The sequence below is a fragment of the Pyrgilauda ruficollis genome, unplaced genomic scaffold (assembly GCF_017590135.1).
Source record: "Pyrgilauda ruficollis isolate IOZ18807 unplaced genomic scaffold, ASM1759013v1 scaffold296, whole genome shotgun sequence".
In the NCBI taxonomy this organism is placed as follows: domain Eukaryota; kingdom Metazoa; phylum Chordata; class Aves; order Passeriformes; family Passeridae; genus Pyrgilauda; species Pyrgilauda ruficollis.
The window spans coordinates 198,294-215,949 of record NW_024524333.1 but is presented as its reverse complement, the minus strand read 5'-3'; the positions used below and the strand labels follow the sequence as shown (position 1 = coordinate 215,949).

Sequence of the window (17,656 nt, the reverse complement as noted above, 5' to 3'; positions counted from 1 at the left end):
TGGGAGGGACCCCATCAACCCCCCTAAGGAACCCCATTCCTGTCCCCATGAGGGAAATTTGGGAGGGGAACTAATCCCCCCATCCCCAGAAGAGACCCCCATCCCTGGGAGGGACACCATCAACCCCCCTAAAAATCCCCATTCCTGTCACCACGAGGGAAATCTGGGAGGGGAACTGATCCCCCCATCCCTGGGAGAGACCCCATCAATCCCTAAGGAACCCCAAATTTCCATGAGGGAAATTTGAGAGGGGAACTGATCCCCCCATCCTTGGGAGGGACCCCTATCCCTGGGAGAGACCCCATCAACCCGCCTAAAAATCCCCATTCCTGTCCCCATGAGGGAAATTTGGGAGGGGAACACCCGCAGCCCCCTCCCCACGCCCCCCACTCCCGCACTCACTCGCAGAAGGTCAGGTCGCCGGGTTGGCCCCGCAGGGCTGAGCTCCTGCGGCGGGGAGGGCTCAGAGCTGCCCCGGGGCACCGGGGGGACGCGGGCAGCCCCTCCCGGCGCCGCGGGGCCGGGCGGCGCCGCGGGCTCGGCTCCTCCTCGCCGGGGCTGGCCCCCAGCCCGCGGCCCCGTTTCCGTTTCTTGCCTCGCCGGGGAGAAGACATGGGGTCTCGGTACTGTCCTGCCTGTGGGGGGAAAATGGGGGTCACCTTCTGGCCCCCCTAGACCCTCTGCTTGTTTCCACATTCCCTGAGCACCGAGGTGACCCCCAGGGGTCCCTCAGAGGCCATCGGGGTCTCCTGGGGATGAGAGATTCTCCTGGGAGGCAGGACAGCAATGGAAGGGCCACCAGGGTCTCCTCTAGGGGTGGGGGTCTCCCAGAGACCATCAGGGTCTCTCCTGGGGACCCCAGAGGGGTGGGAGTCCCTGTGGGGTCACCAGTGCTGGGATGGGGGTCCCTCCTGCTCAAATGGGGGTCTCTCCCAGAGATATGAGGGTCCCTCCTGGAGGTAAGAGTCTTTTCTAGGAAAGGGGACCCCCCCCTCCCAGGGGCATGGGGGTCCCTAAGAGACCATCAGGGTCTGTCCTGGGGACCCCTCCTGCTGATCTCTCCCAGAGATATGAGGGTCCCTCCTGGAGGTAAGAGTCTTACCTCCCAGGGGCATGGGGGTCCCTCAGAGACCATCAGGGTCCCTCCCATGAATGGGGCTCTCCCCTGGGGATGGGAGTCTCTCAGAGACCATCAGGGTCTCTCCTGGGGACCAAATCCTCACCCCAGAAGGGTGGGAGTCCCTCTGGGGTCACCAGTGCTGGGATGGGGATCCCTCCTGCTGATCTCTCCCAGAGATATGGGGGTCCCTCCTGGGTCTTTTTCAGGAAAGGGGACAAGGGGACGCCCCTTCCAGGGGCTGGGGGTCCCTCAGAGACCATCAGGGTCTCTCCCAAGAATGGGGCTCCCCCCTGGAGATGGGGTCCCATGGGGGCCACCAGGATCCCTCTTGGCAATCAGAGCTTCTCCCATCACCAGGACCTCTCCAGGGGTGAGGGCAGCTCAGCAGGCTCTGGGATCCCTCCTGGACCACCCTGGTGGGGTGTGAGGGCTACCCCCCAACGTACCCTGGCCACGCAGACGGAGCAGAACCAGTCACCCTCGGGCACCTCGCTCATGCGGGGCCGGTGGCAGTAGAGGTGGCAGCCGCGGTCGCAGCCGTCGCACAGCAGCAGGTGCTCGTCGTCGTCCCCTCTCCGGCAAACCAGGCACGTCTGGGGGGACACGGGGGGCTCAGAGCTGCTTTGGACCCCCGCTTTGTCCCCCCCCCTCCCACCCAGAGCAGGCTCTCACCACTCTGTTGACGGATTTCTCCCAGGCGATGGATTTCTCCAGCTGGAAGATGCACAGGGACACCTGGGCCGCGCTGCGGCAGCGCTCCAGCGTCTGCCGCCACGTCCGCACCCGCGGCGTGATCTCGTAGGAGCTGCGGGGACAGCGGGGGGCTCAGCCCGGCACGGGGGTCCTGCCCTGGCCCAGGATCCCGGCTGGGTCACGGGGAACCCCTCCACACCCCAAAAGGGAGCGCAGAAGGAGGAGTCTTCGTCGCTGTTCAGCCCCGAGCAGGACCCCGATGACCCCCATGAGTCCCCAGGGGAGACCCCATCCCCAGGGGAGACCCCATCCCTCTGAGAGCCCCCATCCCCAGGGGAGATCCCCATTCCTCTGAGAGACCCCATCCCTCAGAGACCCCATCCCTCAGAGACCCCATCCCCAGGGGAGACCCCATCCCTCAGAGAGACCCCAATGTCCTCTGAGGGAGCCCCATACCCCTGGGAGGGATCCCTACAAAGTCCTTCATCCCCAAGAGGGACCACGATGGACTCTTGAGAGACCCCCACCACCAGGACAGACCCTGCTGGCTCCCCACATTCCAGGATGGGTCCTGATTCCCAAAAGAGACTCTCACCCCCAACAGGAACCCTGATGGCCCCTCATTCCTGTGAGGGACCCCTAGAAAAGATTCTCATCTCCAAGAAAGCCCCCAAGGACATGTGAGGGTCCCCTTCCCCCTTCTATCCTTCCTGGGATAGAAGGATCTCTATCCCAGGAAGAACAGTGGTGACACACAAGGGACCTTCATCCTCAAGAAGGAATCCCATCCCTGGGAGACCCCCACCCCCAGAACAGACCCTGCTGGCCCCCCACATTCTCAGGATGGGTCCTGATCCCCACAAGAGACTCTGATCCCCAAGAGGAACCCTGATGGCCCCTCATTCCTGTGAGGGACCCCTAGAAAAAACATTCTCATCTCCAAGAGAGACCCCAAGGACACGTGAGGATCTCCCACATTCCTAGGAAAGTTCCTTATCCCAGGAAAAACACCAGTGACACACAAGGGACCCTCATCCCCAAGAAGGAATCCCATCCCCGGGAGACCCCCACCCCTAGAACAGACCCTGCTGGCCCCCCACATTCCCAGGATGGGTCCTGATCCCCAGAAAAGACTCTCATCTTCAAGAGAGACCCCAAGGACACGTGAGGATCTCCCACATTCCTAGGAAAGTTCCTTATCCCAGGAAAAACACCAGTGACACACAAGGGACCCTCATCCCCAAGAAGGAATCCCATCCCTGGGAGACCCCCACCCCCAGAACAAACCCTACTGACGCCCCCCCCCCACATTCCCGGGGTGGGGGGTGGGAACGACCCCTTCCCAACCCAGGGGAGGACTCGGGGGGGGCTGTGTGAGCTGCTCACATCTCGGTGGGGCCCAGGCTCAGCTCCTCGGGGCCGCTCAGCACGGCTTTCTCCACCACCACCTCGTGCAGCGGCCACAGCGGCTCCTTCAGGTAGCGGCGCTCCAGGTTCTGCTCCAGCGCCGCCAGCCGCAGCACGGCCAGGTCCAGGGGGTTGGTGAGCTCCCGGCGCGGCGGCAGCTCCCGGTGCCTGCCGCGCACCGTGATGTCCTCCAGGGGCTCCACCTTGTGCTCGCAGTACCTCAGGTCGTCCCGCGTCGAGTCCGGGCTGGGACACGTCCAGCCCTGCGGAGGACAGCGAGGCGGTCAGCGTTGGCGGTCAGCGTTGGAGGTCAGTGATGGTGGTCAGTGTGGGTGGTCAGTGTTGGAGGTCAGTGTTGGAGGTCAGCGTTGGAGGTCAGTGTTGGTGCTCAGTGTTGGAGGTCAGTGTTGGAGGTCAGCGTTGGCGGTCAGCGTTGGAGGTCAGTGTTAGAGGTCAGTGCTGGCAGTCAGTGTTGGAGGTCAGTGTTGGAGGTCGGTGTTGGCGGTCAGTGTTGGAGGTCAGTGTTGGAGGTCAGTGTTGCTGGTCAGCGTTTGCGGTCAGTGTTGGCGGTCAGTGTTGGCGGTCAGTGTTGCTGGTCAGCATTTGCGGTCAGTGCTGGCGGTCAGTGCTGGTCACTCGGTGGCTCGGCAGTGCGGTCACCCTGCCCGGTACCCACCCGGATCTGCAGGTCGGCCATGAGGACGCGCTGCTCCAGCTCCTCCACCCACTGCAGGACGCCCAGGTCGGTCTCGTAGGCTCTGTCTGGCACTGACCACTGAGCCAGCGCTTCCTGAGACACCGCGGCAGCCGCCGAGTCCGGGCGCGCGTGGAAGATGGGGTCTGCAGAGGAGAAAAGGGGGGTCAGGCAGCAGAGCCACATCCCAGACACTGTGGGGTCTGCAGAGGAGAAAAGGGGGTCAGGGATGAGGGTCAGGCAGCAGAGCCCCATCTTGGGACATGATGGGGTCTGGAGAGCAGAAAAGGGGGTCACAAAGCGGGGACAGGCAGCAGAGCCCCATCCTGGCAGACAATGGGGTCTGGAGAGGAGAAAAAGGGGGTCAGGAAGGGGGACAGGCAGCAGAGCCACATCCCAGACACTATGGGGTCTGGAGAAGAGAAAAGGGGGATCAGGGATGGGGGTCAGACAGCAGAGCCACATTCTGGGGCACATGGGCAAGATGGGGTCTGGAGAGGAGAAAAGGGGGTCACAAAGGGGGGGGTCAGGCGGCAGAGCCCCATCCCAGAACACAAGGATCTGGAGGGGGAAAAAGGGGAGGTCACAGAGTGGGGATGGGGAGCTCCCTAACCTGGAGGTGCAAGGAGAAGCTGGGGGTCTGGAGGGGCACAGGGTGGGGGACAGGCAACAAACCCCCCACCATGGTGGTGTGAGTGGAATGTGGGGTCTGGTGGCAAAGGGTGGGCTCGTGCTCCAGCTCCTCCACCCACTGCAGGACGCCCAGGTCGGTCTCGTAGGCTCTGTCTGGCACTGACCACTGAGCCAGCGCTTCCTGAGACACCGCGGCAGCCGCCGAGTCCGGGCGCGCGTGGAAGATGGGGTCTGCAGAGGAGAAAGGGGGGTCAGGCAGCAGAGCCCCATCCCAGACACTGTGGGGTCTGCAGAGGAGAAAAGGGGGTCACAAAGGGGGAACAGGGAGCAGAGCCACATCCCAGACACTGTGGGGTCTGGAGAGAAGAAAAGGGGGTCACAAAGGGGGTCAGGCAGCAGAGCCACATCCCAGACACTGTGGGGTCTGCAGAGGAGAAAAGGGGGTCAGGGATGAGGGTCAGGCAGCAGAGCCCCATCTTGGGACATGATGGGGTCTGGAGAGCAGAAAAGGGGGTCACAAAGCGGGGACAGGCAGCAGAGCCCCATCCTGGCAGACAACGGGGTCTGGAGAGCAGAAAAAGGGGGTCAGGAAGGGGGACAGGCAGCAGAGCCACATCCCAGACACTGTGGGGTCTGGAGAAGAGAAAAGGGGGATCAGGGATGGGGGTCAGACAGCAGAGCCACATTCTGGGGCACATGGGCAAGATGGGGTCTGGAGAGGAGAAAAGGGGGTCACAAAGGGGGGGGTCAGGCGGCAGAGCCCCATCCCAGAACACAAGGATCTGGAGGGGGAAAAAGAGGAGGTCACAGAGTGGGGATGGGGAGCAGCTCCCTAACCTGGAGGTGCAAGGAGAAGCTGGGGGTCTGGAGGGGCACAGGGTGGGGGACAGGCAACAAACCCCCCACCATGGTGGTGTGAGTGGAATGTGGGGTCTGGTGGCAAAGGGTGGGCTCGGGTGGGCACATGAGCAGTAGCCCCCCCACCTAGAGAGCAGAGGATGGGCTTGGGGGGCAACAGGGAGCAGCCCCCTGCCCCAGGGCCGGGGTGGAAAGTGAGGAGTGGAGGGATAAAGGGTGGGCTCAGGGAGGGAACAGGGAGCAGCCCCCTGCCTTAGGGATTTGGGCAGAAGATAAAATTTGGGGGCTCACAGGGGGACAGGCAAGAGCTCTCCACCCATCTGGGGGTCTGGGGGCAGGGGGTGGGCTCTGGGGGGGGCTCACCGGTGGTGGTCCTGAGGCAAACCTCGCGCAGGAACTCCTTGTGCTTGGTGAGGTGCTTGTGCAGCGCTTTCTCCCGGATGCCACGCGGGTGCAGCGCCCGTGCCACTGCCTCCAGCTCCTCGGGGTCCCTCAGCCACCACCACCCGCTCTGCATCTCTGCAAGGCCAGTGCCACGGCTCAGCACCGTGCCAGGGCACCGGCACTGCCACCACGGGGGTCCCGGGCGGGGGGTCCCGGCTCTCACCGCTGGGCACCGGCTGCTCCGTCAGCTGCGTCAGGTATTTCTGCTCCATCTGCTTGAAGAATTTGGTGGGGGGTCTCCCTCGGCGTTTGGGTTGTCCTGGCACGTCCTGGAGCTTTTCCAGGCTGCCCTGGCTGCGGGGGCAGGCGCCGTGGGCCCTGGGGCCGGCGTGCACCGGCGTGGAGGCGAGCAGGGGAGCCGTGGGGTCGTCGGCGGGGAGGCCGTTCAGCTGGAGGGACAGGGGGAATGTCAGACAGGACAGACAAAAAATTATAAAAGATTCTGCCTTGGAAAGGATCCACAAAGGTTATCACACCTGCATCCTCAGCCCCTGAATCCTGAGCCCCCCACCCCAATCCTGCAGCCCCTCAATCCCACAAATCCCAATTCTTCAGCCCCCCAACCCCACAGCCCCCAGTCCTGCAGCCCCTCAATCCCACAAACCCAAATTCTTCAGCCCCCCAACACTGCAGTCCCCCAACCCCACAGCTCCCAGTCCTGCAGCCTCCCCACCCCTGGAGCTGTTTCCCTTCTCACCAGCCTGCCAAGGGCAGCAGGTCTGAGCCCCCTGTGCCACCACCCCTGCCTGGGTCACGCAGAGGGTCCCACCCCCCTCCCTGCAGCCACCCAGGGAGAATCCCCCTCCCCACACAACCCCTCGGGTCAGGGTGCAAGTGCTGGGTGCAGCCCCCCCCACCCCGTACCTGCCGTGCCGAGCCCTTGGGGGGCTCCCCCCGGCCCTGGCTGCGGGGGGCTGCGGGGGCTCGTGGCGAGGGCTCAGCTGAGGAGGTAGCGAGGGGGGCTCGGTCGTCGCAGGGCGTGCGGGGCAGCAGGTTGAACCAGGGCCCTCGCTTTGCCACGGCCTCCGGGGCTCTCTCCTCCTCCTCCTCCTCCTCTTCCTCCTCCATGGGATCCGAGGGGGCCTCAGGAGGTGGGAGCCCCGTGTCCCCTTTGCCAGGGCTGCTGGCCGGGGTGAGAACCGAGTCCTTGAGCAGGGACGACTGGGTCTGGCTCAGCCAGGACAGGAAGGCCGACTGGCTGAGGTCGTGCTGGCTCTGCCCCAGGGGCTCTGGCTCCTCCAGGACCCCGTTGATGGGCACGGGGCAGGGCTCGCAGTGCTGTGCCAGCTCCTCTTTGCTTTTCCGGGGCCGCCCGCGGGTGCGCGAGGCCGAGGCCGGGCAGCTCGTCCGGCTGGCAACGGGCACGGCGGCCGGCTCCTCCTTCACCGGGGACACGTGCAGGGACACCTTCTCCTCCGGGGGCTCCTGAGCCACCGGCTCAGCTGCTGGGACAGCAGGAGGACGAGCAGGTGAGATGCTGGATCCTCTCCTAGGCGTGACAACCCCCCCCAAAAAAAGCCCCTTCCCCGCTCACCCTCCGCGCCCTCCACGAAGATGCCACCAAGGTGGGGCAGGACCCAGTAGCGCCGCCGGAACCGGTCCTGGCCCAGGGATGCTGCACGCAGGGTCTGGGAGGAATGGAGCAGCTTCTTGCGGAAGAACATCTGCCTCTGTGGGGAGAGTGGGGGGCGGTGAGGGGGCTGCAGCCCCCCAGCAGGGCTGAACTCCATCCCTGCAGCACCAGCTCACCTTGGCCAGCTTCTCGATCTGCCGCTCCAGCTCCGGGACGCTGGATGCAGACGTGTCAACCTGGGGAAGGGATGGATCAGTCAGGGAAGAGACCCCCCGAGGTGGCACCTTCACTTCTGTCCCCACAACAGAGCCCGGAGCACCCCACCTCCTCCTCCCGGCGGGATCTTCGCCCCCGGGTCTCCTCCTCCTCCTCCATCTCCAGCCCCACGTCCTCGGTCAGGCGGGAGCTGCGCCGGCGCCGCCCGTCCTCCAGCCCCGTGATCTCCGACTCAGGACGGCCCGTCTTCTTGGCCAGGGCGACCTTCAGCCTGCCAGGACACAGCTGGAGGTGTTGGCTACCTGTCCCCCTGCTCACCCCACACCCCCTGAGCCGCCTGGAGGGGATGGTGCTGAGGCTGCAAGCGAAGCCCCTTCCCCACCAACCTGCGCAGCCTGCCCTCGATGATCCACTTGCTCTTCCTGTAGTTGGACATGCTCTCCAGGGTCTTGTCAATCTCACTGCAGAACAAGAGACACGGGGTGGGGATGGGGAGATGATGGGGATGGGGAGATGGGGATGGGGGGATGGGGATAGGGGAATGATGGGGATGGGGAGATGGGGACGGGGAGATGGGGAGATGGGGATGGGGAGATGGGGAGATGGGGATGGGGGAATGGGGAGATGGGGATGGGGAGATGGGGATGGGGAGATGGGGATGGGGGGATGGGGATGGCTGCAGCACGCAGCTGCAGGGCAGAGCAGCATCCCCAATCAGAGGATTTTCATGCCCCCACAGCCAGCCCCACCTGATGATGAGGGCGCTGCTGTTGAGCTCGTTGATGAGGAAGACCAGGATGGAGGCTTTGCGCTCCGGGGGCAGCGCCTGGAAGGGTTTGGTGCGCAGCCCCTCGCACAGCTCCGCGCCCGCCCCGTGCGCCGTCAGGAAGCAGCGCAGCACCTCGGACACCGTGTCGCGGTTCAGGCTGATCTCCGACACTTTCTCCCCCAGGATCTTCAGGGACTGGGCAGAGCAGAGGGAGAGGTTTGGGGAGTCCCCTGTTTGTCCCCACGGGGGTTTGGCAGGAGGGGGGTCCTGCTCAGAGGTGGTTCTGGGTGCTCCCGGCACGAAGACAGACAGGGGGACGCTCCAAAAGATGCTGGGGGTGAGGATGGGGCTGGGCACAAGGGAGGAAGGCACATTCCAAATTTAGGACTTCCTGTCCTGAGTTTTGCAGGCACTGACAGCCCCAGCCAGGGGAGGAGAAAAAGGGGAGAAGGTGGTGAAAAGGGGAGAAAGAGAGGGAAAGGAAAGGGGAAGGAAGGAAAGAAAGTGAAAGCAGAAGTAAAAATAAAAGGTGGTGGGGAAAAAAGGGAAGGAAAAGAAGGAACAAAGGGGTGAAAGGAAAGGTGGGGGGAAGAGAGGGGAAAAGAAAGGTGGAGGTGGAAAAAGGATGGAAAAAAGAAAAGGGAGAAGGAAAGAGGGGGAAAAGGAAAAGGAAAGTGAGGGGAAGAAAGAGAAAGAGAAGGGAAGCAAATGGATGGGTAAAATGGAAAAGGAAAGTGGGGGGAAGAAAGAGGAGGGAAGCAAATGGATGGGTAAAATGGAAAGGGGGAAAAGAAAGGGAAAAGAAGAGGAAGAAAGGAATGAGGAAGGGAAAAAATAAGGGGGAAAAAATAAGGGAAGAGGAGAAAGGAGTGAAAGGGAAGGAATTGTCTGACCTGGTAGAGGGAGATCTCACCTAACAGGGGGGTCTCACCTGGTGGGGAAGGGGGTCTCACCTAACAGGGGGGTCTCACCTGGTGGGGAAGGGGTCTCACCTAACAAAGGGGTCTCACCTGGCAGGGAAGGGGTCTCACCTAACAGGGGGGTCTCACCTGGCAGAAAAGGGGGTTTCCCCTAACGGGGGGTCTCACCTGTTGGGGAAGGGGTCTCACCTAACAGGGGGGTCTCACCTGGCAGGGAAGGGGGTCTCACCTGGCAGTAGGGTGGCAGCCCGGGGTCGCAGAGCGCCGCCTGCAGCAGCCTCACCAGCAGGTCCTGCAGCTGCCCCGCGCCGGGGGCCACCCCCAGCAGCCCCTCCTGCAGTGCCCCCAGCGTGGGCACGTCCCGTGCTGGCTCCAGCCCCAGCACCTTCCCGTAGCTCTGCAGGAACTCCACCACCGTCAGGCAGTCGGAGAAGGCGCGGCTGGGCAGGACGAGCCCCGGGATGCGGGAGAAGGCTGGAAGGGGCTGTGGATCAGGGAGAGGAAAGAGGGGTCAGGACAAGCTGGTGGCTCCCCAGAGTGACTTTTCTGAGCCCCCCAGCACAGCCCACCTGGTGGTCCCCCAGGCACATGTCCTCTGTGGGCTTCTTCATCTCCTCCAGGATGAGCTGCTGCCGCTGCCGCTCCTCCAGGCGCCGCTGGGCCAGCAGCCCCTTGTCCGCCTTCCGAGCCCCCTTGGCCTTCTTCTCCTTGGGCCGGGCCTTGTCCTTGCCCTTCTCTGGCTTCCCCTTCTTCTCCTTGGCCTGAGTCAGAGCCCGGATGTGTGGGGGAAAAAAAAAAGGTAACGGGAAAAATCCATTTCTCTTTTTCATCTCTTTCCTCTCCCCGGCCTACTCATGCCCACGGACTCACCTTGGATTTCTTCTTGGCCTCCTTGGCCCTGGGAGCTTTGGCCTCCTGCTTCTGCTTGTTCTTGGCCTGAGGGGAGGACAAGACCTGCTCAGGGACCCCCTCCACCAGGAAAACCCCCCCAAACCCGAGCAGCCCCCATGCCCGCACCTTCCGCCTCATTTTCTTCTTGATCTTGCTCATTTTCAACTTGTCCTCCTCGCTGAGCACCTCTGGAGGGGGGCACAGAGCAGATGTGAATCGGGGATCCCGCCGGGGCCAGGCTGCGAGGGGCTCCCCTGGCCCCCCACACCGGGGCTGGGAAGGGGGGTACCTTGTGCTTCCAGCCTCTTCAGCAGCCGTGCATCCGTTTTACTCAGCAAGTCCACCATCCTGACCTTGGGCGGGCGGCCCCTGCCCCGTTTGCTGGCTGGGGGCTCCTTGGCTTTGGCTTTCTCGGCGTTGCGGGGCCGGCCGCGCTTGCCCGTGATGGCCTGGATGCGCCCGGGGATCTCCTCGGGGCTCAGCTTCACCCACTGCACGCCCTGTGGGGCACGAGTTGGGGGTCACCCGTGGGCACAGCGAGGGCTTGGGAGGGGACAGGGGGGCTCAGCCGCCCCCAGACCCACCTCTGGCGTGTCCCGCTCCTCGTAGAAGTCTCCCACGGGCATGCGGGGGCTGAAGCTGAAGTGCTCGCGCCGCACATCCTGCACCATGTTCCTGCTCAGGTACTGGGGACAGGGAGGAGGAGGAGGAGGAGGAAGGCTGTGAGGAAGCTCAGCGTTCCAAGCTCACCACAGCCTCCATCAGCTGCAGTCCCGGGCTTTGGGGGTGACTGTGGTGGACCAGAAAACCCCCCCGATTGTCCCCAGGGGTGCTACCTTGATGACCTCCGGGAATTGCTTCATCCTCTTGCCGCAGGGGCCGTAGTACCAGGTCTCACCCTGCCAGCGATGGTTCCCCTTCTTGATCCGAACCTCCCGCCTCCACCTGGGCACGGCAGAGTCAGCCCGGGGCCGTGGGGCAGCATGGGGAGGGGGCGGGATGGGGATGGGGATGGGGGCAGGACCGCTTCAGGGGACAGCACCAGGGACAAGATGAGGAGGGGACGGCGTCGGGGACAGAGCAGTGGGAGGGGTTGGGAATGGGGACAGGATGGGAAGGGGATGGAGAGAGGGGCAGGATGGGAAGGGGGTGGGGACACGAGGGACACGACGGGGACAGTTTCAGGAGCGGGATGGTGGGAAGGGGACGGGAGTTTTTGAGGCAGGACGGGGAGGGGAGCAGAGCTGTGGGGCAGGATGGCCGGAGAGGGACGGGAACAGGAACAGGAGGGTGGAAAGGGAACAGGGTGGGGGGCAGGACAGCCGGAGGGGGACAGGAACAGGCTCGGGGCACATCCCACGTACCCGTGCTGCAGCGGGAAGCGCACCTCCTCCTGAGTGGCGATGCGCCGCCGAGGGACATCACCTGCGGGGAGGGGACACATGGGCTGGCGGCCGGGGGACACCGGGGGGGGGTCAGCCCGGGGGTGGGGAGGTGAAGTGGCGGCCACACCTGCCCCCGAGGCACTCAGCAGGGTGGGCTCCTCGCTCTCTCCCTCTCCTGGCGCGGCCGAAGTCTCCGGGCAGCTGTCGGCAGCCTCCTCCTCCTCCTCTTCTTCTTCCTCCTCCTCCTCCTCCTCTGCAGACGGATGTGAGGACTCCGGCTCCAGCGGAGGGTCGAGCTCCAGGGACCCCGAGTCCCGCAGCCCCGCGTGGTCGCCGCTCTTCAGCTCGGCGTTGTCGCCTGAGGAGCCAAGGTCAGGGACGTCACCGGACACGTCACCGGGGCTGCGCGTCCCCTCCCTGCGCTGCCCGGGGGCCTCGCTGGTGCCACCCCCGTGGGGCACACGGTGCATCCCTCGTGGGGTGACCTCCCCGCTGTGGGCACAGCACGTACCGGGCAGGGCGGGCGGCGAAGCGGGGCCATGGAGCAGCGGGGCGGGCGAGGGGCTGGCGGGCAGCAGGCTGAAGGGGCCGGCGTGGAGTGGGGGGCTGGCGGCCAGGTCGGGGGGCTCCTCCAAGGTGGACTTGTCGCTCACCAGCTGCGAGTCGTCCATGGCGTACAAGTCGCCGGTGCCGGGGTCTGGGGAAGGGGGTGAGCACCAGGGCTGGGGGCACACGGACCCACATCTCCGCTCACGGGGAATGGGGGGGGGATGTGAGTGTGGAGTGGTCAAAAAGGCTCCGGCAACAGAAGGGTTAAAAGGGGTTTGGGTCCCCCCCCTCTCCTCCCCCCACCCAGCCCCGCCTCCTCCTCTGGGAAGCGGAGGAGCCCAAAATGGCCGTGGCGATGCTCAGCAGCGCGGAAGTTCAGGCGCTGAGTAACAGCCTCGTCACGGAGCCGGGAAGGACGGGAAGGAAGGCAGGGAAGGGCCGGCAGCACGCCGGGGACGCGGGCCCGCCCCTGCCCCGGGAGAACGCCACGGCCGCCGCCGCCTCCATCCGCCGCCGCATCTCCACACCGGCACCGGCATGGAGAAGGGCTGGCAGCGCTTCCCGGGCAGGGAATGGCTGTGCCCCCCCGGCCCTGCCCCGACAGCACCCCCCCGACATCCCCCTACCTCTGGCCAGGGACTCGAAGGGCTCCAGGGGGTGCTCGCTGAGGATGTGGGGGTCCTCCAGGCGCGGGGCGATGGGCGACGCGTCCCCCAGGCACCCGCTGGCCCTGGGTGCCAGCACGGGCCCCTCCGGCCCCAGCGACCCCGTGCCAGCGGCCGCGGCCCCGTTGTAGCTGCAGATCTTCAGGTCTGAAGGGAACAATGGAGCGAAAACAGACCCTGAGACGTGATGGTGACAGAGCAGGGGGATCCCTGCTGCTGGGACACCCAGCCCTCCATGGCACCGGGTGGTGACACCCAGCCTGCTTTTACACAATCCCAACGCCTCCTCCAAGCTGTGACCAACCAAACCCCGTCCAGGACACTGGGCAGGTGGGTCAGAGCAGCTGGGATTCCCCAAGGAACGCGATGCCCAACTGGACCAGGATCCAGCAGCCACCTGCCATGGCCCCGGCGCCGCGTCCCAGAGCTGTGCCAGCCCGCCCGGGCTCCTACCTGGCTGTGCCTCCTCCAGCTCCTGGCTGCCCACCAGCCCACCCCCGTTCTCCGCGATGGTGCTGGTGCTGCTGCTGGTGGGCATCTCTTTGGCTGCGCCCTCAGCGTCTCCCTGGCCGGGCTCTGGCTCGTCGGGAGCCATCGGGAAGGGCTGCGTGTCCGAGCTCAGTATGGGCGACGACTGCCCCGCCGCGTAAAAGCCGTCAGGCCCGTTCTGCATCAACTCAAAACTCTGCTCGTGCAAGGAGTCGTAGAGCTCCTGCGAGTCGAAGCTCAGCCCCATGGGCCCGGCCGTGCCGTTGGCCCAAAACTCCTGCCCGGCCGCCCGCAGGTTGGTGCCGTGCCCCGGCGAGGCCGGCCGGGACCCCCCGGCCACGCCGTTGAGGGGGAACTGTCCGAGGGCGGGCGGACCCCCGTCCTTGAGGCCGCCGGCGGGCGTGTAGGGCGAGTAGTCCCACAGGCAGTCGTAGGAGCGGAGGGGCTGGGCCCCGGCGGGCGCGGAGCCGGGCGAGAAGGTCCCTGAAGTACCGGGGTGTGATACAGTAGAGAAGCCATTGACATTCATGCCCCCGTTCAGACCTGCGAGGGAGGGAGCAGAGGCACGGCGAGGTCAGCGCCGCGGGGTCTCTCCAGTGGGTTTGAGGATGGATCAATGACCAGGCGGGGCAGCTGCCAAAGCGCTGCTTGTGCCCCCCACCCCTCCCCGTGCCTGGAGAGAAGCAGGGAGGGACGTGGGAGGGGGGGAGTTGTACAGTCCCCGTTTGCCAAACCGGCTCTGCCACGGCTCTGCCGGCACAGGGCCGAGCGCCGCAGGACGCGGGGGATTAGCCGAGCGCTTGGCAGGGCTGTGCCGGGTCAGCTGACCGGCCAAATCCACGCACGGCCCCGGTGCCGCCGCTTTTCTAGGCCAAGGCGGCGGCAGGGACGCACAGACCCCGGCCCTGGCCCCGCGCGCTCGAGCTGCCGCCGGCCACGGACCCTCCATCCCTCTGTGTCTGCAGCCCTGCCATCCCTGTGTCCCCTTCAGCCCCACAGCCACCCCATCCCTGTGTCCTCTTTGTCCCCACAGCCACCCCATCCCTGTAGTCATCCCATCCCTGTGTCTCCTCTGGCCCCACAGCCATCCCATCCCTGCAGCCCTGTGTCCCCTTTGTCCCCACAGCCACCCCATCCCTGTGACCCCTTTGTCCCCACAGCCACCCCATCCCTGCAGCCCCTCCATCCCTGTGTCCCCTCTGGCCCCAGGGCCATCCCTGTCCCCGTGGGGTCACTTACTTTTCCCTTGCTGGGGGAAGCTGAGCGGGGAGCTGTGGGAGAAGGGGGAGTCCCCTGAGGCAGGCGTGGGTTTCGGTCCTGAGGCAGCGGGTGCAGAGGAAAGGCCAGTGAAGTTAAAATGGTTGTTTGTTTCCATTTCTGCACGGGGGAGAAGATGCACTGGGGTCAGTCACTGGTGTGGACTGGGGCTGCCAGTGTGGTGACCCACCCACCACTGACCCTCCCACAGCAGTCCCCAGCCTGGGGCTCGAGGGCTGGGGAGGGTGACGAGTGACACTGAAGCCCCCCAGGACTGAGATGCCACCTGTGCTGCGCTCTGGCCCAGGCCCAGCTGGATGAGCTGGCACCTGCTTGAGCACAGCCTGTCACCGGCGTCCCCAGGGACGGCCATCACCAAGGTGTGACATCACCGTGTGCCACCATCCGTGGCTGGTCCTGGCCTCCCAGCCAAGGACCATGTAGACCCCCCAAAGCAGCTCTGTGACCCCATGAGGAGCCAGCACAACCCAACGCTCCTGGCACAGGAGTGACCCTGTGGTGACAGTGTCCCTGCCATGCCCCCCAGGGTGGAGGGGACCCCACGCCCCATTCCCCAGGCACAGCTCCAGGGTTTGAGGCTGGGCTGTGTTGGGAGCAAGCAGGAGCTGAAGCCCCAGAGCTGGCTCGGGCAGGAGCCTGGTGACCTTCATCCCCCAGGACCCCCAAACCCGAGGCCACAAGGAGGGATCCTGGTGACCTTCATCCCCCAGGACCCCCAAACCCGAGGCCACAAGGAGGGATCCTGGTGACCTTCATCCCCCAGGACCCCCAAACCTGAGGCTACAAGGAGGGATCCTGGTGACCTTCATCCCCCAGGACCCCCAAATGCTCCCTCAAACCCAAGGCCACAAGGAGGGATCCCAGTGGGTCCATCCCAGGACAGGGCATGGAGGAAACTGATGCCCTCCAAGCCCAGCAGATGAGGAGGGAGCCCCAGTGCTGGTGGGGACCCACAGGGACACCCCCCGGAGCTGCCACCACCGGCAACTCCTGGCTGTGCCACGCTTGCCACCGACCAAGGCGGCACCGACCTCTCCGGAAGGGCCAAGGCCGCCGCACTCGGCACTTCAGCAGCGCCTGGCGGCACAGCCCGTGTCGAAACCCGGATTTCATCACACCCTCAGCTGGTGCCCTGGCAGGGGCCGCGGGGGCCACCGAGCCTGGCCAGGGCCACCGGTGATTCATCCACCGGAGAAACCCGTATGGGCGGTGACGCAGCTGCCACACGCGCGTGGCTCCAGGACAGCTCGGGATGGACCCGCAGCCGCCTCCCCTGAGCCCTGAACCGGCCTCTGCCCTGACCCGGCTGGAAGCCCCGGGCGTGGGGACACCGGCAGCGGCAGCAGCAGCAGCAGCAGCAGCGGGGCTGGATAAGGAAAAGCCTTTCCGGTCCCACCCCGTGTGTGATGTGCCGGCCAGGAAGGCGCTGCTGGCTCTGGAGGTCAGAGGAGGCGGCCGAGGGATGTGCCAGAAGCACCGGGCAGGTGGAGGCTGCGGGTCGCAGACGGAGCTGGACTGGGATGGGCTGGGCACGTGCCAGCGTGGGGAAAGGGATGGGAGAAAATAAAAACCAGCAAAGTGGGAATGTCACCCTTGCTCCAGGCCCAGAGCCGCCCTTGGCATCGCTGGGAGCTCAGCCAGCGCCAGGTGCGCTGTGGACACCGGCCATCCGTGGCCATCCACGGCCACCCGAGGCCACCTGTCACCTCCCACCCGCACCGGGGCTCCTGCGGCCCCGCTCCCCCCGCCCCGAGCCACCGAGCGTGGAGCTGAAACTGGGCCACGGCGAGAAACCGGAGCCAGGCAAGGTGAGGAGGGCGAGGGGCAGGAGCCTCGCACGGTGGCACTGCAGGGACTGCGGTGATGGTGGTGACAAGGTGGGCACCGAGCCCGCGGGTGACCCCGGCTCCTGTCACACCGGGCACGGCCAACGTGGCAGCGCCGCTCGCCCCGGTGTCAAACCCGGTGGCAGCGGCACCGCCGGGCCCTGGGATCCCCGCGGGGACACCGGGGCCAGGACTGTCCCCGGGAGCTGAGTTTGGGGGGACAGAGCTCCAGGCTGGGGGGGAGCCGTCGGTGCCGTGGAGCCGGTGCCGTTCCCCGGGCAGAGAGCTCGGCCTCCCCGGTTCTGCGGCCTCCCCGGCCCGGTGGCACCGGGAGGCCCCGGGAGCGTGACGCGACCTGATTAAAAAGGACGTTTCAAAAACAACGAGACGCAACAACCGGCTGCCATTTCCCGGCCACTTCCTGCGGGGACGGACACACGGAGGGACACGGCACCGGTCCCCCCCGGCCCCGCACCCGGCGGGGACCCCCCGGTCCCTGCGGCAAGGACACCCCCACCCCGCTCTCGCAGCCCCCCCGCCGGGTCTCCGGGGATGGGGGGCTCGGTGTCCGCGCCCCCCCGCCGCCGCAGAGGGGTCCCGGTACCGGAGAGTGCGGTGGTGGCGGGGGGGACACGGACGGGCGGTGCCGGAGGGGAGGGGGCTCCCCCCGAGCTCCGGGACGGGGCTGTGGGGGAACCGCACCGGGAACCGGGAACGGGGCTGGGGCTCCCCGCGGGTCTGGGCCCTTGGCCGCTGCACCGGCAGGGGAGCGGGGGGGTCACCGGGAGCCGGTAACGGAGGAGGAGGGGGGGTCACGCCACGGAACCGGGATGCGCAGGGAGAAGCGGGGGGAGAGGACGGCGTCTCACCGAGGTCAGCAAAGGGGAGCGGGGTGCCGCCGCCGCCTGAGCCGGGCCCAAACCGCCGCAACCGACCCTCCCAGCCCCTGGCTCCCTTCACCCGGGCCGTTAACGGCCCGTTACCGCCCGCACCCCCCCTCCTCCTCCGCCGCGACCCCGCACCTGGCAGGCGGCGGGCGGCGCGGGCCCGGCTCAGGCGGCGCGGGGCGGGGGGCGGCTCGGCATGGCGCGGCCCCTCCGCCGCACCGGGCCGGGCCGGGGCCCCTCCGCTCCGATCCGCTCCGGAACCGGGCCGGGCCGCGGAGCCCAACCCGCGGCCGCGGCAGGAAGCGCCTCGCGCCGCCGGGCGGTCCCGGGACCGCCCCCGTCCCGTCCCGTCCTTCCCC

At 66.2% G+C, this 17,656-nt stretch overlaps 1 protein-coding gene across 1 annotated transcript in view; it reads right to left on the bottom strand.

The window, feature by feature from the left end:
* Positions 1–395: 395 nt before the first annotated feature.
* The window catches only part of BAZ2A (bromodomain adjacent to zinc finger domain 2A), an 18,167-nt gene continuing 906 nt past the window's right edge, over positions 396–17,656 (bottom strand). Inside the window, exons 2-27 of the mRNA XM_041472678.1 lie at positions 14,546–14,683; positions 13,271–13,849; positions 12,779–12,964; positions 12,115–12,300; positions 11,731–11,961; positions 11,583–11,643; positions 11,055–11,163; positions 10,803–10,904; positions 10,508–10,718; positions 10,345–10,406; positions 10,198–10,263; positions 9,897–10,088; positions 9,557–9,811; positions 8,388–8,602; positions 8,025–8,099; positions 7,747–7,909; positions 7,599–7,658; positions 7,384–7,519; positions 6,714–7,294; positions 6,013–6,238; positions 5,769–5,924; positions 3,897–4,060; positions 3,200–3,483; positions 1,793–1,925; positions 1,567–1,713; positions 396–635 (exon numbers count right to left, since the gene is read on the bottom strand). Of these exons, the coding sequence (XP_041328612.1) occupies positions 399–635; positions 1,567–1,713; positions 1,793–1,925; positions 3,200–3,483; positions 3,897–4,060; positions 5,769–5,924; positions 6,013–6,238; positions 6,714–7,294; positions 7,384–7,519; positions 7,599–7,658; positions 7,747–7,909; positions 8,025–8,099; positions 8,388–8,602; positions 9,557–9,811; positions 9,897–10,088; positions 10,198–10,263; positions 10,345–10,406; positions 10,508–10,718; positions 10,803–10,904; positions 11,055–11,163; positions 11,583–11,643; positions 11,731–11,961; positions 12,115–12,300; positions 12,779–12,964; positions 13,271–13,849; positions 14,546–14,683 (4,955 nt within the window). The 3' untranslated portion in view covers positions 396–398. The remainder of the gene's footprint in view (positions 636–1,566; positions 1,714–1,792; positions 1,926–3,199; positions 3,484–3,896; positions 4,061–5,768; positions 5,925–6,012; positions 6,239–6,713; positions 7,295–7,383; positions 7,520–7,598; positions 7,659–7,746; positions 7,910–8,024; positions 8,100–8,387; positions 8,603–9,556; positions 9,812–9,896; positions 10,089–10,197; positions 10,264–10,344; positions 10,407–10,507; positions 10,719–10,802; positions 10,905–11,054; positions 11,164–11,582; positions 11,644–11,730; positions 11,962–12,114; positions 12,301–12,778; positions 12,965–13,270; positions 13,850–14,545; positions 14,684–17,656) is intronic.